The 25018-nt window shown below is 33.1% G+C and overlaps 1 protein-coding gene across 1 annotated transcript; it reads right to left on the minus strand.

Moving 5' to 3' along the window:
* Positions 1 to 6285: 6285 nt before the first annotated feature.
* LOC123655611 (synaptic vesicle 2-related protein) lies at positions 6286 to 21049 on the minus strand. Its single transcript, XM_045591375.1, has 13 exons — positions 20918 to 21049; positions 20517 to 20676; positions 19688 to 19784; positions 19347 to 19471; positions 18647 to 18710; positions 18340 to 18465; positions 16144 to 16215; positions 14498 to 14637; positions 9010 to 9170; positions 8765 to 8873; positions 8021 to 8105; positions 7406 to 7495; positions 6286 to 6645 (listed from the first exon to the last, which is right to left on the minus strand). The coding sequence occupies exons 1-13, from the start codon at positions 21036 to 21038 to the stop codon at positions 6508 to 6510; spliced, it is 1488 nt and encodes a 495-aa protein (XP_045447331.1). The 5' UTR covers positions 21039 to 21049; the 3' UTR covers positions 6286 to 6507.
* Between the last annotated feature and the right edge of the window lie 3969 nt (positions 21050 to 25018).

Genomic DNA, 25018 nt, shown 5'->3' on the forward strand with positions numbered 1-25018 from the left:
TGTGTATTATATATATACATTCTGTCATTAAAAAGGATTCACTAAAATAAATTGGGGAGTGACATACCATCCAAATTATAGATTTAAAAAGGTTTTGTTCTATATAGCAGAAACTACTGTTTAAAAAATATCTACCTTGTATACTTTTAGGCTGCGGACCTAAAAACAAAAAAAGTATTTATAAAAGCCGTTTGTACACAGCGTTACGATTGCTATCTTATTCAATTAGCGACAAGTGCGCAGTTAGAATTTTATCTTAAGTTGGGAGAGTGCTGTTTTCAGCGCTCTCCCAAGCTAAGTTTTAGTTGAGAATTAATTGCTATGCATTCATTTCATGAAACCATACCATAATAATAATTGAAAAAGTGCATTACTATAATAAGAATAAACTTAATGAAACGCAGTGGAGCAGAGGGGTGGATTAAGGGCTTTTCTCCTACATGGAGAAAGGCCTATGCTAAGCAAGCGGTTGTTACAGGCTGAATCAGTCAATCAAATCAATAATCTACGGATATAACCCACACTCGAGAGAAAGAAGATCGAAAATAACAATCAAGTACGACTATATGAGTAAAGAATCACCGATATCTTTGCCATATCTATTCTATGTCGACGTCCGCACCTGTCTGATTGGCCAAAACACATATACACGCTAAACTTAAAATCGCAAGTAGGTATTCAATAATGTTTATCTATGAAAATTAGGTAATTAATTCTTTACACTTCGACTCTGATAAGGTTTAACAATTAGCAAGCAATGAGGATATATTAGTAACAGCAATAAAATACCAATAATAATAGAAGCACTAACTCTAAATCGTCAAATAATTGTTATAAATAAAAAACTGACTTAAGTAATAAATAAAGAGGAAAAACAAAAAATTATCACAATCGAAATTAAGCTATGAATACTGATAAACACACATTCATTTGATAAGTAGATACCTATCCCTCGGTAAGGACTACCTTTGGTCCAAGATAAAATTGTAAGATACGATTTTGATGTTTTCTTAATAAATTCCTGAAAATAGACATGTTCAATGTGTATTTAGGTACATTCTACGTTAATAGATAAAGAAAATTTGATAATAATCTTTCAAAGATACACACTATGTATTTATTTATTTACACTAGATATTTCTTTATTATAAGCGTTAAAAAATACATTTATTTAATATACCTATTCGTTGTAGAAGTTAAGTACATTCGTTTCAAGATTTAAATATATCAAGAAATAACAAATTTTATTATACATTTTTTAATCATCGTGAGTTATAGGGCCCGGCCCCATGTCCACGGCACGGCACCGTGCTGTTTTACGGCGACGGCGTCGTGCCGTAGCACGGCGCCGTGGACGGTGCTCCGCGCGCAACTTGATAGTTGATATTTCAGTGAGTGACAGTTAATTTTAATATTACAAACAGATACTCTTATTTTATTTATTTGTATAGATTTGTAGAGTATTTTTGAATATTGTTTAAATTCTGTGACATCGGCTTGATGGAATTTGGATTTAGGTATGTAAAGGGCTGAAAATTATTTTGTTAAATATCCACAGCACACGGTTCTTGTTATTTTGTTTTATACACAACTTGCGAAATATCAACTGTCAGGGCTCAGCCCCATGTCCACGGCACGGCGTCCTCACCGTAAAACAACACGGCGCCGGCTAACTGCAAAATATCAACTGTCAAGTTGCGCGCAGCGCACTGTACTACGGCATCGTGTTGCGATGGGGCGATGGGCCGCCAGGCCCTGACAGAGTTTGACAATAGAGCGGATACGTAGGTATATATGTATGTACATATGTAGGTACCTAACTGTATAATTGTGATAGTTTTAAATTTTGTAATATTGCATTTTTATACAAATTATTCACAAATTATGAACTATTTATTAAAACGCTGTCGTTACAGGAAATAGTTTAATAAAAATACACACACCGGCATATTTAGCGGAACCTAAAATAAAGATTTGATATCAGTATCATATAAGGTTGCTGGCTGGTTTATACGTCATTTAATTTAAAAAGCAATATTTTCAAATTAAGAAAACACCTGAACATCACATTTTATGCAATTGTTTTAATTTTATTCAAATACACCTTATATGGAGCGAACTTCGAGTATTTCTTCCTTCTGAGTTAGATTTAAAATTTCATTGAAATACTGTTTTTTGTTAGTTTTTTTTTAATCGCGTATCTTTCTGGAGTTGAGGACTGAATTATGCCTGACTTAGCCCCAACGGAGATTGCCAGGGCACTCGAAATGCAAAGAAATGGTACCTACAGAGTGATATCCAGAGATCTTCGTCGACCAGTTTCAACGATCCATCGCAGTATCCAACGGTTCAGGGAGACCGGTACTTATGTGAAAAGAGCAGGACAAGGCAGAAAAAGACGCACTTCGAGTAGGGATGATCGTTTCATTCGGCTTCGTGTACGTAGGAACCCCCGTTTGACAGCCGTCCAAGCCCGACATGAGTTAGAAGCAGTGCGGGGTGTAACCGTAAGTGAGCGTACGGTACGAAGAAGGTTCGAAGAAGCTGGTTTGGGTTCATTTGTGCCCGCCAAGGCTCCAAGGCTCGAGGTAAATCATCGTAGAAACAGGTTAACTTTTGCTCAGGAACATCGACTTTGGAACGCAGACCAATGGAGTAAGGTATTGTTTAGTGATGAGTGCAGAATGCTCTTAAATCAAATTGACGGCAGGCAAAGAATATACAGACGCAAAGGAGAACGATACATTCAGACAAATTTTGAAACTACAGCTGCATACGGTGGTGGATCAATAATGGTTTGGGCGGGCATTTGTTTAGTAGCTCGCACAGACTTGGTAGTGATTGACAGAGGGAGTCTGACTGCAGACTCCTATATCAGAGAAGTTTTAGCAGAAAATGTCGTACCGTTTGCCGTTTGTATATATCGGTGACGATTTTGTTTTTATGCAGGATAAACCTCGGCCGCATACCGCTCGGGTAATTCAAGCTTATCTTAATGAAATGAATATCACTGTTATGGAGTGGCCGGCGAGATCACCAGATATGAACCCAATAGAACACGTTTGGGACTTGCTGAAAAGAAAGTTAAGTCCAGAATTGCAGCTCCTGCCAACGTGGGTAAACTGCAAATCGCCGTAGTTGAGGAATGGCGGAGACTATCCCAGGAGACCGTCGATAACATCATTCTCAGTGTGCTTAGACGGGTAGAAACTTTAATAAGAGCACGTAGAGGAAATACGCAATACTAATCACCATTTTTCTAATTTAATTAATTGTTATTTTAATATTAATTTTCACTTTTCCCGGTTACATGAAAAGTTCAAAAATGTACCGTTTTTCACAAATAGCCTTTACTCGTAAAATCTGTTCTTAATGTGATCTCATTTTAAGAAAAACAAATGAAACTTTAAATAACAAAAGAAGTGTAGTAAGTAGATTTTAAAATAAAACCATATTTTTTTTTTTAATTATGGACCTTTTTTGTGTTCCGCTAAATATGCCGGTGTGTTTATTTTAAAGTTATCAATAATATATGTATGTGAGCTCTCATATTAAAAAAATAAAAAATAAATAGACTAAATAAATCAAACAACATATAATATCAGCTATATAAAAGAATCTTAAAATTTTAACATACACATAATGTATTAATATAATAAAATATTACAATTTTTTATACATGTGTACCTATGTCATACATTTAAGAGGTACTCTTTTGGTGTACCTAAAAACTTTACAAAATAGCACCCAATATATTTAAATAACATTTATACCTATGCTATAAATAATTATTATATATTAAGTAAAAATATCATGAATGTCGTGTTCACTTTAAACGCTGTGCTTATACTAAATAATATAATTTAAATTATATAATGTTAATAGAATAATACCGCTTTGGCCATAGATTATAATAATAAATAATTAAATACTATTAAAAATCAATAAACAAGTGAAAGCATCACATTCAACTGTCCCTAAAAAAACCCTGAAAATATTTTTTTTTTTTTTTTTTTATGTCACTAGGTCAACAAACAAGCGTACGGCTCACCTGATGGTAAGCGATAACCGTAGCTTATAGACGCCTGCAACACCAGAAGCATCTCAAGCGCGTTGCCGACCCAATCCCCAATCCCCCAGGAGCTCTGGTCACCTTACTCACCAACAGGAACACAATACTGCTTGAAAACAGTATTATTTTGCTGTGATCTTCTGTAAGGTCGAGGTACTACCCCAGTCGGGCTGCTCCATATTTTGAGCAGGAAATTCCTGCTGTGCCCTACCTCAGTTGAAATACATACACATCAGATCCAGATAACACAACCTATAGTGACCGTACTGGTTAATAGTGACGTCATTTGTGGTAATAACAATGGGCGCGTTCAACCTAAAGCCTACAACGCCATCGATCACGACCGCTAAAATTGCCCTTCCACTATCGTAAAAAACGCTACGGGAGTTGTGGGCGAATTTTATTAGTGGAATGCATATTTAGGCGCTGTTAAATGTCAGGCGTCAGCTGTGTGCTCGCAATAGGGCGGCGTGGTGAAAACATGATGCGGGCGTTGCGGACGTTTAGTGGAACGCGCCCAATGCTACAAATGACGTCATGCACTGTTTCAATACAGATTAAAAATATTTGTTAATGACAACATTTTATTTCATCCTTTTAAAATATTTAAATGAATTATATTAAATTATTATTCGATAAATAATTGTAAAACAGTTTATTTATTTTAAATAAGTACATTATATATTTTAATCTGATTACTTTCCGATCCCTTATTAAAACGCTGTAGACTACGTACTGTACGAAAGCGTTGCTATAAACATTGAGAAAATATTTACAAAGTAGTACGTATATAAACTTATATAAAATATTATAAAATAAAATACATGATTTGTTAACACTAAGTTTTACGCTTTAAATATTTTTAATCCATTTCCAACTTTCTGTTATAATTCAAAAATGTTATTAAAAGAAAATATGAATGTTTTGCGTAGGTACATAAGGCACATGGTGCATGCACCAAGTATGTGACCCTAATAGCTTATATACGCAGGAGCATCAATATATAAAATAGAATATTTAGCGTCTGTTGCCATTACTGGTATTTAACATATACACCGGTTGCCGTCAACCCGTCAACGCTATTTCACATATGGCGATATCCAACATATAAAAGTTTATATTTTTCTTTTACACCATCGAATTCCAGTTTGTTAATGTGTAATTTTTATTCGCAATTCTGAATCTAAAAGTTCTTATTTATTAATTGAAGTTAAAAAGATCCTAATGGCCTATTCTATCTCTCGCTGTTAAAGTCTATTGTAAGTTATGTGCAGGATAAAAATTGTACACAGCCGGTGAAACAAGCCCTTGGGTTTCAAACTGAGGTATATTTATTTCTTAAGAACTTGAAATTCGAAGTCACTTCATTCATAATGTTTATTTGCTTATGCAAACCATAATATAAATTAAGTACTAGAAGTTATGATGACACTCAGAATATTAGAGATTTCATCTTCCATAAAGTTATCCTTTGTGTTATTTTTTTTTTTTCTTAATCTAGACTAGTCAATTTATGTGTCAATCTGTACATTACGGTTATTTCTGAAAATTATTATTTATAATATTAATTCGGTTAGTCATACATTTTTAATAGTGTAACTTAGTGCCTTCTCCTAAATAGTGCTGCTGTGATATTTAATTGTGCCACCCCATAGAATTTGTTTACATATAACTTAGGCCCGTGCGTTTTAAAATTAAACAAATAAGACAGACTATTATTTAGTTAAGTACGTTTTTATAATAAATGAAAACAGTACTGATAAGTGCTAACAAATGTGCTTTTACAAATGTGCTAAAAATTATAAAACCATAAAAAAATAATACAAATCTAATTAAGGAATTTTCATAAGTAATTTTCATAACTATTCATATCCAACTCATTTGTAATAAGCTAATTTTGAAATTATGACCAAATCAACGTTTTTAAGGAATTCATATTATATCAGAGTTGGTTTAAAAGGAAATTAATTTAATCCTCTGTAAAGCGTCTTAATAAGAAATCTTAAATGAAATCTGTCAAAAAATTCGAAAATTATACCGCGAATAGTATTTTTGCTACGCACTAGACATGTCTCCTCGTCTCCTCATTCGTATCAATTTCGAAACTAGTCAGTATCGTAGTTTTGTTTCATTCCGTCGATCATTACGGCAAAGTTGTATAACACTAACCTTCCTTAACCAAGAGGCCCCATTATAAAAAAAAGTAACAAATATTGAGATTGCTAGAAAAGTGTTTTTTTTTTTTAAATAACATATTTAAACGAACTCTTTTAATATAAGGTTGTTGCTAAAACTTTTAAGTAACCTCACTAGTAAGGGACCTATTAAAAACGTCACAGTTCATAGATAACAATCTGACGATTAGAACTCGAATAAATAAAAACGGGACTAGTTCAGTTTAGTATAGAATTATAGATATGCAGGAACAGTAAATGTTAAGTGGTAACAGTGATATTGTCTTTCATCTCTCGTCCCTTTGTCTCGATGGGAAGCGCAAGACAAGCCGCGGCAGCCGCTAAAGCAGCTACCGAGTATACCGCCGTTGCTATGGTTATCGAGTTCTTTAGTAACACCTGTAACAAACATAATAAAGATATTTATGAGTTTGTTCTAAACAAAAAAAAAAAACTTTGATTTACATCAACAGATATAGCACAATGCTCATTATTAAGGACAGCACGAAGGCTATTCGTCAAGTCTGGGTCACAACCTCACTAAATGGGACACACGATGACACGACAAGTGGCAGCTTTCGTATTTATGTATCATATACACATGGTAGCGATCTTTATTCATAGTAGGGAATATATCCGCTAACACGCAGTGGATATTAGCTCCGATTCTTCTCCTAAATGGAAAAACTGGTCTATGCCCAGCAGTGGGATGTAGTATACCTATAATAGAGTACCTACATATCCATATAGACATAGCTAAATCGATATATATCCCCCATTAACCCTTACACTTGAGCCCTTTTAAAATCATGGCGGCTGCAACGTCGCCGAAATATCGGGCGTTTCATAATAACAATAGCGGTAAATCCCGTAGAATCAAGTGTTCGTTGTGACCGCGGAAGTTTATAAACTTACACTCAAAGCATATATAATAAGTGATTTCACATTATCTTCTCAACTTTTAGCTACAATAGCTACAAGACTGCCTGTTATACATTTCATTTTCTACAATGAAGATTAAATAATTGTAACGTTTCATAAGACGAATCCTTGATGTAGACGACGCGTTGGCGCAGAGGTCGGTGAAGAAGAGAAAGTGTTAAGAGATTAAGTGATAAATGATACCCTAAAATTATACATTGTCAATTTATTGTCTCACCTGAGCTACATACGGAGTTATCATTGCCCCAAGTCTCGCAACTCCACTGCAAGCGCCGACTGCGGTCGATCTCAATGCTGTTGGATACACCTACAAAGAATTATATAATATAAATAAACGCTTCACACTAAACGGCCCCCCGTAGGACTCCTGTGTCGGGGGTCCGGAAACACACAATACACATGCAGAAAGTCACAAACGCCCAGAAGCTACACCAACACGTCGTCAAATTAGGATTATTGTAACGTTTTCATAATTCAACATTTTTGTTTCCCTGCTGTATTTTCATTAGTGTATTTCATGAAAATTTAGAGAGCCAGAAATACTCAGAGGTATTTAATTGTACAAGATTTTGGAAAAAAATCCAAGAAAAAGACAGCACCGCTAAATAAAACACATTCACATTAAAAAGTGAGGTAAACTTAAGAAATATAGTTATACACTATTTAATTTCATCGCACCCCATTCAGCTCTGAGAGATATATGAGTAATTTTACCTAAGAATTATAAGAATTTAATTACTAGTGCCTTTATTTTAATTTTTAGTTTAATGCTAATTTAATTATCTAAGGATTCCTTTAAAATATATCATAAAAGAAAGAAAAAAAATCTCACCTCAGGTGTGTAAACATAAGCTGCTTGAAATAGTCCCGCGATGATACCGCGTGCCAAGAACAGAACGCAAGTCAAAAATGTTCGACTGAAAAAAATAAAAAAAGATTCTTAAGTCAGCAGAACTTGTTCTTTTCATTGTTTAGAAATCATGATTCAAGGCAAACGTAATTTTTCGAACATATTTGTGCTTGTTTGGAATGAATGATCTATATATAAATAAAAACCAATCGCCGAAATGCCTAATCGTCTGACTTCCGAACGGCTGCACCAGATTGGACAATCTTCTTTTTTTTATTTTTTATTGTCACGAAGGAAATATAAAAAATCTATATCACTCAAATCAGTCAGTCAGTCAGTTCAGTCTATTGCAGTCCAAACACTGGGCATAGGTCTCCCGAGTCAACTATTAAATATAAATAAATAAAATAACTCCTTTTAAAACCGACTTTTAAAGTTGATAATTGTTTGCTTGCTAACGAAAAAAAAAACCGACTTCAATTACATAAACAAGTCATACAACGAAGAAAAAAAAAATTAAATGTGCATTTTTAGATATAACTCGAAAAGTACTTGTTAGATCGCAATTCAATTTAAATAAGACCACATGATATGCACCACCTTTCAATTAAAAAAATCATACTTAAAGAAAATACAATCGAATATAGAACCTCCTTTTTTGGAAGTCGGTTAAAAATTGAATTGAATAGAATAGAAATAAAAAAGATTCAAGTGTTTCAAACTTACTTTCCGTTATAAATTAAAACGCAGACGCAGACAGCGAATATGACGAACTGGAAGGCCATTGTCTTCTTTCGACCAAACTTTTCTATAATAAATATCGTGGCAAATATACCTGAAAATTGTAAGTCAAAAAAATTATTAAACACACATTTTAGACATTAAATAAGTCTATTACATTGGACTTGAGACAAAATGTAAACAAAGAACCGAAAGTTTTAGACCATAACTTTCTGCTAATGATAACTCACCTGGAAATTCAGCCAACGTAGTCCATAGCAAGTCCATATAATCAGTGGTCTGCAGAGGTCGGCAGTCCGCGGCGCAGGACTTATCACCCCCACCAGAGTCTGTCTCGAACAACTCAGTCGTCATCAAAACCAACCCGTAATAGCAGAATGCGCATGACATCCTGTATAAAGATAGTATGAGTTCATAATTTCTAAGCTTCCATGGTCACTAACGCTGCGAATATTAATTAATTAAAAGTAAAAAACCTTTTTAAAAAATAAGCTTTTATTTGAATGCGCTAAAATGAAAAAAATAAATTTTTACTTTAAAAATTTTACTATCTACTTATAAAGTCATTACATAATTTAACTATAACACGGACGCGGAGCACGACGAATTTCGTACATTGACCCCTCATCTTTTGTCTTTGTCGCTCGCGTATAAATTTTTTTTTACCAAATTTAAGTCACAAGATTCATCATTTTTTATTTAACTCAAAAGTTAACAATACTTATATTAAATGCGAATGTGTTTATTGGTGTCTTTATTAACCGACTTCCAAACAAGGAGGAGGTTCTCAATTCGAGTGTATTTTTTTTAGGTATGTTACTTCAGAACTTTTCATTGGGTGGAGCGATTTCGGCAAATTTTCTTTTAATCGAAAGGTGGTGGTGTAATGCGTTTTTACTTGACGCTTTTTTCGTTGACCTACGTTGTATTATACTGCATAACTTTCTGGATGGACCGATTTTAATAATTCTCTTTTTGTTGGAAAGAGGATATCCCTAGTTTGGTACCATGATAAGGAAACCAGGATCTAATGATGGGATCCCAGAGAAATCGAGGGAAACTCTCAGAAATCCGCAATAACTTTTTACTGGGTGTACCTATTTTGATAATTTTTAATTTAATCGAAAGCTGATGTTTATCATATGGTCACATATAACTTTTATCGAGATCTGATAACCCCTTTTTGAGTAATCTTTGATAACGCGTAGTTACTTGATTATTTTTTCGTCGATCTACGTTGTATTACTCGTCGATGTAATTGAAGTCGGTTTTTTTTTTTCGTTTGCGAGCAAACACAATTATTCACACAGCTACAGATCTAAGATTTTTTTTGCATATACAAAGTATATAATATAATAGCCACCAAATTTTACATATAGTAATATACGAGTATATATATAGGTTCTTTTCTATGATTAAACAAAAAATATTTTATTCTGTGACTAGACCGATCCACGGACAGACAGCGTAGTAGTATTTAGTGTAGTGTGCAAAAAACGAGTTCTAAGACATCCCAAATTCTAAACTCTACCGATTTTTTAAAGCTTACGAAGCTTTTATATAAAAATTTTGAGAACCACTGGCAGTAGGCAATAAGGTCATTGTACGAAATTCTTCGTGCTCCGCGTCCGTGCTATAATATAAAAAATTCTCGTGTCGCGGTGTTTGTAGTTAAACTCCTCCGAAACGGCTTGACCGATTCTCATGAAATTTTGTGTAGGTCTGATTATTCTCATGAAATTTTGAGTAGGTCATATTAGGTAGGTCTGAGAATCGAATAACATCTATTTTCATCCCCCTAAATGTTAAGGGTAGTCCACCTCAAATTTTTTTTTCGAATTTTTAGATAAATTATTTATTTTTTATTTTATTATGATTTGGCGTTGAAAATACATACAACCCTATATTTTCACTCTTCTACCACCAACCCCTATTTTTAAATAGCGTTTAGCAAGACAACGTTTGCCGAGTCAGCTAGTATGATATAAAAACTTGTCGCGAAATTTGAGTAGGTATTTCCTCAGTTTGAAAATTTTATCATCATCATCATGCTCACGGACGCCTACTACTGAGCATAAGCCTCCCCTATGTTTTCCACGACGATCGGTCCTGCGCAGCACGCATCCAGCGGCTTCCCGCGACCCTGACCAGATCGTCGGTCCACCTCGTGGACCGGCCAACGTTGCAGCGCCCGGTACGCGGTCGCCACTCGAGAACCTTTCCGCCCTATTGGCCGCCAGTCCTTCAAGCAATGTGCCCTTACCTTACCCTGCCCATTGCCACTTTAGCTGTGCGATCCTTCGAGAAATGTCGGTTATCTTGGTTCTCCAACGGATCTCCTCATTTCTTAATCTATCGCGTAGGGAAATACTGAGCATTGCCCTCTCCATCGCCCGCTGAGCGACTTTAATAATAATAATAATTATTATTTATTTATTTTACCAGAATATGGTACACAGGTTGTCAAATTTAATAGTTAGCCAACATATTCTACCGATTTTCGGTGTGCAAATATTAGTTAAATGTAACATAAATAGTTCGTTTTAATTTATAAATTGTCAAAAAACGACAAAAGAACCTATGGAGAACCTTGAGTACTAGCTTACCACCCGCTCTCAAAAGCTTAGTTGTGATTCCGTCATCACCCGGCGCCTTGTTGTTTTGAAGTTGTTTGAGAGCACTATTAATCGCGTACAGGCAGGTAGGAAAATTTTTATAGTAAGAATCAATCACATCAAGTTATTTAATTCACTTGTTTATAAGTAAATCTCGCGACAAGCTTTTATATCATATAAATTATGTAATGACTTTATAAGTAGATAGTAAAAGTTTTAAAGTAATTTTTTTTTTCATTTAAGCGCATTTTAAATAAAAGCTTGTTTTTTTAAAAAGGTTTTTACTTTTGATTTATCTTTGACTTTTTAGTTATCGCTGGACACGTTTCTCAGTCTGTTCATCTCATTCAATGCATTATTGTTGCAAGGTTGTTAGCCGGTTAATTTAAAACAATTTAGTAGTTATAGTTACAAATTTAAAATCGATTATTTTACGAAAACATTGTTTAATTTGTATTTATTATTAGACAGCATAGGGAAGTTGGCGCAACGGTTACAGCCATGGATTGTACTTGTTGTGCTGGCAGTTACGGGTTCGATTCCCGCACATGACAAACATTTGTATTGGCCATACAGGTGTTTGCCGTGATCTGGGTGTTTGTGCAGTCTTTGTGGGTCTCCCCACCGTGCCTCGGAGAGCACATTAAGCCGTAGGGCCCGGTTGTTACCTGATAGCGATCGTTACTCATAGTAGGAAATATATTCGCCAACCCGCATTGGAGCGACGTGGTGGACTAAGCTCTGATCCTTCTCCTACATGGGGAAAGAGGCTTATGCCCAGTAGTGGGATATTACAGGCTGAAGCGTTTATAGGGAAATTTATTCAAACTGTGTCACTTTTCTTACGTACAAAATGTCCGTCAAAACTTCTAAACGATAAGTCCGACCTGGATCATTTAAATGGAAATGGATTAATATCATGATACCAATATTGATTTAACCCGTATTTGAATATAATTATTTAAACAAAAGCTGTTATTGTGACTGAACTAAAATAGTTAGTCTGCCATATTGGATTTAGACTGACGTCACTTTATACGAATTATTCTTACCAAGCCCTTTCATTTGATACCCATATTGTAGAAGTGCATTAAAAATATCTAGTCCGCCATCTTGCATATGCCGCCATTTTGGATTTAGAATGGCGTCACAAAGATAACCATGCATTGTCATCCAAATTGAAGTTGTATACAAAATTTTAGCTCAATTGGTTGAGGATATCTGCTTCAAAATTGAGTTGCAAGATTTTACCAGAACAAACTTACATACATATACATACATTGTAAGTTAAATAAAAACTTGCAAAAATGCGAGTTTGAAAGGATGGATGAATATTCTAGTATATATGTTTGTCACTCCTTTATCAAAAAAGTACTAAACTGATTGTAATGAAATTTTGTACGTAGATAGCTGGAGATCTAGAACGACACATAGGCTACTTTTTATCCCGATATTTCCACGGGATCGGAAATAACTCGGGTGAAATCGCGAGGTCAGCCTCGCTTGCTTTATATGCAGAACGGGGTATTTTTTGTCTGTCATTTTGAGTTCTCGATTGCACTTTAGCAAACGGCTGCAAGAATGCGCCCGTGATTATGGCGATATAAAAAGAGAAATGTTTCTTTCTAAGAGTGAATATTTTTTTTATAATAGTATCGCATAAGTTCAAAAAATATAAGCATAAGAACTGCTTCTCTGTAAACGGACATATTATGATGATACAAATATACCTGATAACAATCGTTACTAGTCTTAGGCCAATTATTATTACATATCAGTTAGCTCCCAGTTGAGCAGTGCGGTTAAGCATTAAGCTCCAACCCTTCTCATATATTCCGGGTGTACTGAAAAACTTTTTAGGATTTATGTTTGCACCCATAGGCTTAAAATATGAATAAATGATTTGTAAAATTGTGCTGTTATAAATAAATATATAAAATAAATACAGGATAAAATGCCTTTGCTCAGTATTGGGACTACGTATTACAATCCGGTATCGTTTTCAATCCGGCCGAATCTAGCCGGATCCGGACCGGATTGATCAAACCATAATAACCTAACTTTTCTTTTTCATTCCAACATAAGTAGACCGGTAATGAAGCGTAAAAATCAGTACGTTATATGAAATAATCTTTTATACTGATTTAAGACAAATTTAAAAAGGTTTGTTTTAAATATTGAAAATATCAGTTTCATAACAAATTGTTTTTCAAATCAAAGGCTAAAGATATTTAAATCAACTTCTAGGAGAGTTATAAATATTAAGTGTAAAGGATTTTTCAACTTCTTTAGTTGTCGAATTAAGCTGAGTTGTTTTATTCAAAAAAACGATTCGTTTTCCTCACGTAAAGTTCAATTTTGAACACATCGTTCAAAGAACTGGATTATTTCATTTGAATTCTTCCAGTAATGTTCAAATTTTGTAGTGATTGTTTTAGATCAGGAAGATCTACTTTTTTATGCAAAAGTTTCACTCTATCTCTTATTATTAGGTTAAATATTATTAAGATTTTTTTTCAGTTCTAGTCGTATGACTTTTTCTTTGGTATAGTAAATATATTAGCATCGGATACGGATATGGATACTAATGTTATGTTATGAATATGATGTGGTTAAAGATATTAAATTTTCAGGATTATCCTTTAGCTTCAATTACAGATACTTAATTATAAAGGAAATGTCAAAGTACCTACTTACTACTTGCTGTACTTACTATAATGAGTTCTTTACGTTACTCATTACAATGAATTAATAATTAACATTAATTTTATTAGTTACTATTACGAATTCTGAGTACTATAAAAAAATAAAGCATGCGCAAAACTTGTGTTATTTGATTGGGAAAAATATAATCTCATAGCACAAGATTTAAATTCCGTCAGCGATAGATCCCTGCGAAATTATCTGAAACTTTAATATCTGTTTATTTTAAGGGGTATTCCCCGGTGTATACATCCGGTCACCGGATCCGGTAAGTGCAAAATGATGCCGAATTCACCGAAATACTGGATCCGGTTTACCGGATTGCAATACCTAATTGGGACGTTACAGACTGAAACAAATCAAAACAGTATAAAACAATTTAGTTTTGTATTTAACAAACCATATAATCCAAAGCAATAGACTGGTGTTCCTCAATTGTGGAATAAGGAGATGCTTCAGTCGCCCTCGCTGCCCGATGCCGACAGAATCATCACACACGAGTCGACCAAGCAACATTGGGCGACCATTATCTTGTGCTATCTAAAAGATACAATTTTATAAATTTACAATAATACTCGGAATGAATATTTGAATTAATAATTTAATACCAAATAATCTCAGTACTAAAAGAGACAAATAGTTTATGACTGAGTTTATAATTAGTGAGTAATGTATTAAATGATAAAAAAGTAACTTTTTGTAGTGATTTGTCACAGCAAAATATTACGAATCGGTAATAGTTACAAATCCAAATTATTAAAGAATGTTATATACTTTGTAAAATGCAATTTAAGTGCTTTTAAAGTATATGTATAAGTCTATCTGAAAATTATTATATTCATTTTTAAAAGCTTTTATTTAACTTAATTTGAAACTAAATTTTGAAGCATGTATCTTTACCCGATTGAGCTTAAAATTTGTACACATTTAGTTTGGACCACAATGCAGGTTAGCTATGTGACGTCATTCTAAATCCAATATGGCGTCCACACTCAAGATGGCGAGTAGTTATTTTTAATGCATATGGATATCAAATGTACGGGCTTGGTGAGAGTAACTCAAAAAATAAAGTGATGTAATTCTAAATTCAAAATGGCGGATTTCTAAAGATTACAGACTAAGTTTTTTATGCCACCCTACAAGATGAGTATCAAATGAAAATATATAGATTTACGTATGTAGATAAAAAGGAAATTAAATAACTTCATCTGATTGATTTTAATTTTTAAATCTTTCAAACTAAGTAAGTACTAGTACTTAAATAAAACTGGAGTGTCTGTTTGTAATATTAAAATAACCGCTTTTTACTAAATGCATATGGATGTATACACGGTACATATACCAAAATAACATTTTTTACAATTTTTGTCTGTCGGTCTGTCTGTTTGTTCCCGCTAATCTCTGAAACGGCTGGACCGATTTTGACCTGACCTTCAATGGCAGATAGCTGATGTAATAAGCAGTAACTTAGGCTACTTTTATTCTAGTTTTTTTTTTATTATATAACTGCGAAGTGAACAATAGCTATTTTGTTAAATTACACGCAGTCGAAGTCGCGGGCATAGCTATATATTATCATATAAATTGTGTAATGAATGTGTAATGATATGTTGACAGTATAAGTATAAAGGAAAGTTTAATTTATTCTTTTTAACGTATTTAAATAAAAACTTGTTTTTTAAGAAGTTTTTTATTTTTAGTTATTTTATTTAATATTTTGGAAGTTTAATAAGCACTTTAGAATTATCAAATAATACATTTGTATTTAAATTCAATTCCAAATAGTGGAGGTTAATACTATGACATTGGCATGATTCAAAATAAATTCTGAAATATATAATCGTATATTGCCAACAGCCATTGAAGCAACGTTGCGGATTAATTTGGTTTGACATAACTATTTAATGAAACTAGAAAAGACAGTTAATGTCTTGTAATAATTGTGTCTTATCCATTTCGTCTCCCTTTAATGAACTTTTCATCGGCACAAATATATTTTTTAAACTAAACTACAAAAAGAAAGCCAAAGGGACGCAGAATGTTTACCTGTTCAAGTGTCGCTAAAGCTTTATCTGGTTGACCACTCGCTACATGGAAACGAGCAGATTCTGGAAGCCACTGCAATGTGATTTCGTTGTTATTATTAAACTAGCCTTGTCTACAACTTTGAAGTTGGAAAGTTTGAAGACATGTGGTATTGGAACACGTACGGACACACACACGGACGGTATAAAAAGGTAAAACTATATAAGTATTTTATTTGTTAATATGAAAAACTGTTATGTTTCATTTTCTTTTTTGAGCCCAATTCTTTTCCTTAATTTAATGTTAACCTTTAGTTAGGTGTGGGGACCTGCGCGACCCTAGTTTATATTTATTTCTTGATATTTTTTAACTATTTACGTTGCGTAAACAAGTTGCTTGCGAATAACGTGAAATTCAAATTATTGACAGTTTTCTGGTGTACCTAATTAGACGTTAATAAAGGTTATTGGAAATAGATAATTAGATATACAAAATGCTTTTGTTGATGAGGCCGCCTTTTCCATACATATTTGTTTGTATTTACAAATTGTATATTTTTTGATGTATGTAGGTAATTAAGACCAATAAATAAAACAGCAGATTTTAAGTAAGATATACAAGTACTTCTAGAACGTAAATGTTTAAGCTTTCCCAAAAATACTCAGTTCTGACGATAAAATGTTGTACAGTTGTACAAACTGTGCTGAAATATTTCCTTGCTGTTTGGTTTTTCGTCCGAGTACGTATTCGAACACTCAGCAAAATTATTATTCGAAATTTCTACAAATTTTTAGGTTTAAAACTAAGGAAGTTTTAAGCCTCTGATAGAAAATAGTTCTAAGCAGGATTGGAGGATTAATGAAAGTACAATTTATTAGTTTTTTGAAATAATTAAGAGTGGTTGTTACCTCGAATTGCTTATTTTCCACTCGGCAGGATGTCAATATCTTACAAACTACTGTATATTTAAGTTTGAAATTTATGTATGGTAAAGTTCAGGATATAAACTATCTTTCATATGTTTCGAAAACACGATTCCATAAAATTTTCTCGATAAAAAAAAATCGCAAAGTTACCTCTATTTTTGTATTAAAACCTTAATATCTCAGTAAATATAGAAGTTATGGCCTTGAGATTAAGCATGGTAATTGAAATAAGTATGAAGAACATTTTATATGTTGCGTTTTTTAAAAAATAATTATTGTTCGCTCCCGAAGTTTCGTTCGTTCGTTCACGTTGCCGGAACAATTATTGATAATGTTTGTGGGGAGAAAATACATATAATTCGCGCGATGAACAACCAAGCGCTCTCAATTCTCATGTGCGTCAGTGCGGGTGGAATCTGGATTTGAGCTGAGGTATTGTATCCCCTTATTTGGTCGAAATCTTATTCAGTATATAAATTGTTTAAGAAATACAAATTAAATTAAGTCATATTTCTGTCTTATAATTCATTAATGTGCAGAAATAACTTATAATTTCAACTGTCAGTGTTGCCGTTCATGAAATTAATTAATTAATTACCTCTTAAATTAAAATCCATGTGCTGACTGCAAAGTTAAAAAAAAAAAGTATCATTATGTTTGGATGGAATTATTAATATTACATTACCATATTGGAAAATGTCCTCATATTAATATTTGAAAGAATTATGAAAAAAAAATCTCTACTTTTAGACTTTCATTTAAAAAAAAATCTTTGTAGTGTATAGTTAATTTTTTATAGTGTAACAATTTTTTTGTTAATTACTTAAAAAATAACTGTGTTCATTTTACAGGCTGAAACACGAAGGCGCTAGAACTATAAAAAAAAATACTTTGGTATCCCATAGTTACCAATATTTCTTTTACAACTCAGTTTGATACTTGCAATTTAATACCATAATATATATTTGTTTACATACATAGTATATTTTCTTTGGAAATTGTTATTTATGTATGTATCAAGAAATAGTTGTACATGACAACTGCGATGCTCATTTTAAGAACTTGTAAAACTAAATTTCAACTAAATATATTTTTATGACTAAATTTTGAAACTGTCTTTTTGTTTCTTCCACTAACTAAGCAATATATGATACAATAACCTGTGACATAATTGTAATGTTGCCATATCAAATTTTTGTCAATATTTTAGGCTTAAATAAAACGTGTTAGATGAGAAGTTGTGTTACTTACTCATACAGTAAAACATTTAGAAATCTACATAGTTACTTACAGGACAAATAAGAGCAAATATAAGTAGTGGCACTGTTGACAATGCCAGTAGCCAATGTACGCCCAGGGTTGGCATAACAACCAGAGCCAAAGCCACTTCCAGACACGCACCGAGAGCCCAGAAACACTGCAAATTGAAAAACAAACACTTACAGATAAAAATTAATTACAAAAATAATGAATAATATAATATATAATTATATTGGTTTAAAAACAGATAAAAAATATGTAAATACAAAATTTTTATTCCTATTCATATATATATATTTTTTGTTAACTTGACTACTTTATTACAAATTTATACTTACATCAAGAAGAACTACACACTTTGCTCTTTGTTTTGTAGGTAAAAATTCAGCATACAAGGTGACCCTAAAATAAATAAAAAAAGGCTTGGTCATACATATTATATTAAGTAATGCACATAATTAAATACAATAATTATAAAATTTCTTTACTAAAGAGTATTAAAACTACATATTTATAGAATAATACGGTAGTTGTCATGTAGCTAAATTTTAACTAAAATGTCTGTATAGAATTACTAGGATATTAGGCAGACTATGTATTGTGAATAATAGACAACAAAGTCTTTTTCTAATATTACCCGTGGATTTACTGCACGAAAGAGACGTTCCTTAAGCATATCATATGATTATTCTGGTTATAATATCAAATTCATATGTTATGCAGGTAACAGTAACACACAATGTGACTTTTCTTTTCACAACAGACTAAAGGTAGTTTGGAAGAAAACTCTACTTAGTGATAAGATAGTCTTTGTATATTAATATTTATATGTTTAATAACTATTTATGTAAATTCTTTGCAAGCATAATAAATCATATTAGAATATGTTGACCTTTGTTATTTTTTATGAATTTTTTTATTATAGATGATAGTGGCACTTTATACAAGCAGTCCTTCTAGCCTAGGGTTAGACTATATATTAGCAGATCAAAACTGATAAACAGCAGCTTTATAATAGTAATAAAAATGTATACTTACGACTGTGGAACACAGCCTATTGCAAATCCTACAAGGCCCCTTAAAAACAGTAACCAGAGAAAATTTGGAGCAATTGAACTCAGTAGTCCATAGTAAAATAATAATACTCCACACATACTAAGAGCCTGAAACAATAATTATATATATTTTTATTAAAAAAATACTTAAATAGTAAACACAAAAAAATATATATTATACAGCCTATAGCCTTCCTGGGTAAATGGGCTATCCAACACCAAAAGACATTTTCAATATGAGCCAGTTGTTCCCGAGATTAGTGTAATCAAACAAAAGAACAAAAAATCTTTTCAGTTTTATATATGTATAGTCTTATTACTTACAGTTTTTCTACCATACCGGTCACTGATGTTGCCCCAAAATGTTGAACTCAGCATCATACCCATAAATACAATTGTCGTTGTCAAAGCTTGTTGATATCTGTAACAAAAATTTTATTGATTTTTTTTTTTCTTTTCTTAATTCAAACTAACATTATAAAAAGAAAATAGATCTCAGTTTCATGGAAATTGATAAAATTTATTAAATATTTCACTATCAAGTAATTATTACTTCATGAAGAAAAATTATGGCACATACAACGTAGTTTTATTGATATATTTATTTAATACTTTATTGCACATTTTAAAGTGACATCAAGAAAAATAACAATATTCTAACTTAAAAAAAGTTCAAAGGTCGTCTTGTCACTAAAAGTGATCTCTTACATACAATCTCAATCAATAGAGAAAATATTGATAACAGAAACAGTATGTGAAGTATATAAATTAATTATTTAAACTACATCTTACATACAGTACTCGTAAAAAAAGTATATAATTTTTTTTTAATAATTTGATAAGCTTGCGTTTGACCACTATTTCACCTGATGCTAAGTGAGAATGCGGTCTAGGGTAGAGCATGCTTACCTAGAAGTAGTCTATTCACTTGCAACTTAAAGATCCTCAGATTGTAGCTTTCCGGAAACACAGACACCGGTAGAGTTTCATTTTTTGGCCGAAATATTATATTTTATTTTATATCTCATAAAAGTGGAAAACCAGCCATATTAATGTCCACGATGGTGTTTAACATATTATCTAATACATAATATGTTAAATAAGAAAACAAAATGTATTTATACCGTAGTAATACTAATCTTGTTAAACTTACTTGCTTATATTCCATTCACAATGAAGAGCTGGTGAGAGTATGCTTAATATTGTCATTTCCATTGAATCAGCCATCCAGCAAAGACCCGTGTATAAAGATAATTTCACTTGAAACCAGCCAAATCCCAATGCATTTACAGCTTGTGTTACCGTAAATGTATCTGTGATGACAATTTTTTTTAAATTATTTAGTAAATTAGAAATCTTGACAGATTAAATGATTAAGTAATTCTTAATGAATATGAGAGCAGTTTTTATTTGTTTATGACATTAGAATTTTTTCTTTTTTATATCTTATATAAAAAGAACATGACTTTATATGTTTTACTTTATTCATCTTAAATAAAATTTTTTTTTTTTGTTCAGTTTAAATACGTGTAAAGCAAAAAATTAAAAATATACCATCAGGGACCACCGATACTGAGGCCATTTCAATTTCCTGTGGAGGAGGCATAGAGGTAGATGGTATACGAGAATCGCCCACATTTTCATCCAAATCCTGATATCCTTTAGATCTACGCATCTTTATAAAGTTAAAATAATATTCTGACGTGGAATGTAGCTTGGAGTAACGGGAATTTTAAGTACTCATTTCACTTAGTGTTCAATTTAAAAGCAGCAGTATTAAAGGTATACACTTATTTATATTATTTTTCACTGATTATATTGTAGTTTCTATGGTTATTTATAATTATTTAAAACATATTTAAATATATAATACATTTTATTAGCTCTATTTTGAAAATTTCCAATGTTATGACTTTTCACAAGCTAGAAACTTCGTGTTGTCAATTCAGTACAGCTGTCATCAGTGACACATACCACAAAATCAAATAGATCAATCATATCTTTAGAAAATTATTTACACAAAGCCATAGTAATAGTAAAAAAAAGTAGATAATGCGCGGCCTTTGTTGTTAGTGAAGCCACAAAACTCGGCTCCTTCAAGTAAATACACGCGCTCACGCACACATATGCATCAAACTACGCTCATTTTCGTTAGTATGTCACGAGACTTCATACAGTAACTTTGCTTATAAAATGCCGTCTTGTGTGATTAAATGGTGCAAAAACAATACCAAAGTAAACAAAAAATCTGAAGGAATATCGTTTCACACGTAAGTACATATAAAACTTTAAATTTATTGTTATTCCAAAATAATATTGAGGTTATTCGGAACTTATAATTTCAATGTCACGAAATGACGTACCACGGGAGTGTTGCCAGTAGTTCTTTTTTTCAATACCCCAAAATGTGGGTAAGTAAATTGTACGCAATCAGAAAAATAATTAAGTAAAAAGTAGACATAATTATTGTTTTTTTTCTCGTGTTATTTTATGTTACATAAATTGAAAATAAAAAAATCAAAATATATTTATGAATTATTAACTCGTTTGTTTTATGTTTTAACTTTTTACAATTTTTGAGTAAACTAGGTACCCATATTTTACTATCAAATTTCATGGTTTTAGGTTTCCAACGAATATTTTAATAAGAGGTGAATGGGTAGCGGCTGTAAGACTGAGAAAATGACCACGATTATGCTGGCCATGCGCATAAAGTCAATTTAATACGATTAGTGATTGAAAAATATTTTTTTTTTTTTTTTAAATAAAGTTATGTCCACAGGCTTAAAGTGCCCATGCTTTTGTTATTCCGATTTTTAGTTTTATTACTGATCGTTTACTTGTTACACTACTGCAGCTTACACTAAGAGACCTAATTATTCTATCTTAGTATCCCTAATGCAGACGTGAGTCCACCGACCAAAATTATGCTAAACTTAATTGATATCTTACATGCAAAAAGACATAGAATTATATTACGCCTTACTTTAATTATTGTTGTCACTATTATAATAATTATTATTATCTATGTTTATATATACACTTACTTGCTATCTATAATATATGTACACTTATTGTCTAGCTAACGTATATGTACACTTATGGCCTACTTGGCCTACTTACAATATACACTTAACCTATGTTATTATTAGTATTTTTTTTTTTTTTTTTTTTTTTTTTTTTTTTTTTTTTTTTTCTTACTCCTAAGTTTTTTCCTTATACAATTTATTCCTACAAGTAAGGTGTGCTACAATTTTAACATTTCGAGCACACCCTCAATGACGGCGGCATCCCTGTGGTGAATCGCCATCCTGAGGCTGTGCTCGAGGATGTCTTTTTCAGAAGTTTCCGCTGCCTTCGTCACAAAGCGACCAATTGCGTCGTCACGGTCGTCGGTGTAATAGACACAGGTGTTGGTATGCCTAGTCACCGCGACTACAGCGTGCGAGACGCTGTCGTGAATCTTGAGCCTCCTTGTCTTCGTCTGGAGGACAACGACGTCCTCATAGGTCTGGCCCTGCGCCTCATGGATGGTTAAGACGCGCGATCCCTCACCAGACCCGTATCCCTGGTCAGTCAGCAATCTCTTCTCCTCTTGCGTAAAGACCAGGTACAAGGTCCGGTCCCTTCCTACAGGAATGCGCGCGCCCGTGAGGCTCTCCACTCGCAAAGATCGGATCTTTGTGCTTGAGCTGTACACGGTCTTGTAAACCTCACTGATGGCAAAGGCGACGTCTTTGGGGTTACGATGCGTGCATGACAACTCACATGAGATGGTTGTTAACAGGTTTGGTCTGCGGTACCGCATTTCGAACAGGTTGTCCCTGTCGATGTACGGCAGCTGATTTATATCTCCAATGAGGACTACCTTCTCTGCTCCCGATAGTCGGGCGGCCATTACTATGGCTCCGAAATGGTTCATGAGGGCTTCGTCCACCGTTAGGCGTTTGATTTTTGAGCCCTCACGGAAACCATTTACCAGCACGGATGCCATAGTGCGCACCTTTTGCTTGGCCTTGTTGCCATAGCGGTGCGCCAGTTTTTCCTTTAGGTCTTTGGCCGCCTCGACTGTGGTCGTAATCACGACCTCCGTGTCCTCATCGAAGTCCCTGACTATGCGAGTTGTCTTACCGCATCCCGGTACACCGTTTATCCACTCCAGCGATGGTAGCCCCCAGGTCACGGACGGTAAACCGGCTTCCCGGTCGCCCGAGATGGTTTTCGCCATCCGCAGCATCCGGTCGCCCAGCATTACTTTCGTGCATCTGGCCACTACCACCACCGGGTCCCCTTCAGGTGTGTCGAAGGTTTGAGACTCCTCGTCACTCCCCTCAGACTCGACCGCGCTCACAAAACCTGCTGTGGTGTTATATGCAGCCATATACCTACCCGACATCTTGCCCTTGAGTATTTGTCGGGTTTTGCTGTTGTATATGGCTGCTTCGGCTTCCTCGAGTTCCACCTCCAGTAGCCTTTGGTGATCGTACTGGTAGGCCTGCATGATCTTTTTGCAGGTGGCCAGGCTTACCTCGCGGTTTGCCTTTATTATGGCCAGGAACTCGATTAGGGCGTTCTCTGCATGTTGAAACGGTGTGGACGCAGGTCGAAGTCTTGGATTGAAAAATATTTGAACATAAGACTACATCATATTAGTAAAATGCAAACAATGACGATGACTCTGAGTTCTAAGCGACAAAAATTTAAAAAACTTATACAACATAAAGGATTCTAGGTTTAAGAAAAATAGTTAAAAAAAAACCGACTGCAAACTGAAAACAAATAAACAGAGGGGATAGAAAGTGTCCATTCATACGATTATCTTACGAATATATTTTTTTATTATTCTACCGATTTTTTGTTTTATTTTTAGTAAATTTATTTAAAACTATAAACATGTTTTTATTTTCACATACCCATTTTACCTATATTAAATTAATTGTTTAATAAAAATTTTAGGGACTTTTTTTAAAAGGTGTCAACACTTCACTCACTCACACATCTTTAAAAAAGTGGCTTCAGTTTTCTGTTCTAGGTGCGTTATCTACCTTTTTTTACTTGATCTATGCACAAAGCAATATCGAGAATAGAGAGAGAAACGATTTATTTGCACTATTTTAATAATAAATTTTGGAAACTAGAATTAAAACTGTTTTTAAAATTTTTGCTGTTAGTATATGATGTAACATCACAGTTATCTCAATTTACAATTCTAAGCACAAAAAATGTGGTATAATTTATGTTGTTGCTTTGGTAAAACAACAACAAAAATTGTACGTAATTTAGGTACACAGCACTAAAGACTTATAATATGACATATAATTATGTTATACGACAATACTCAATTTTTTTTTCAAAAAAAAATCTCTTATATTCGTGTTATGTATCCAAACAAGTTTTTAAATCTTGTCATTCTTACTTATTGATTTACAGTTTTCATCTGTTTATTTAATATACAATAGATATACATATATGAATAATATATGAACAATACAAAAGGTTTGAAAAAAATGGTAGTTTCATAAATAGTTGTCTATAAACGAATAATGCGTCTTATTGCTGTCATTAATACATTTTTATTGCTATCTTTTATATTATTCTCAACTATTATAGAAAAAATTTCGCCATTTTCGGATAATTGGGTTATTATTATTACAA

This window comes from Melitaea cinxia, chromosome 8, assembly GCF_905220565.1.
Source record: "Melitaea cinxia chromosome 8, ilMelCinx1.1, whole genome shotgun sequence".
Lineage (NCBI taxonomy): Eukaryota > Metazoa > Arthropoda > Insecta > Lepidoptera > Nymphalidae > Melitaea > Melitaea cinxia.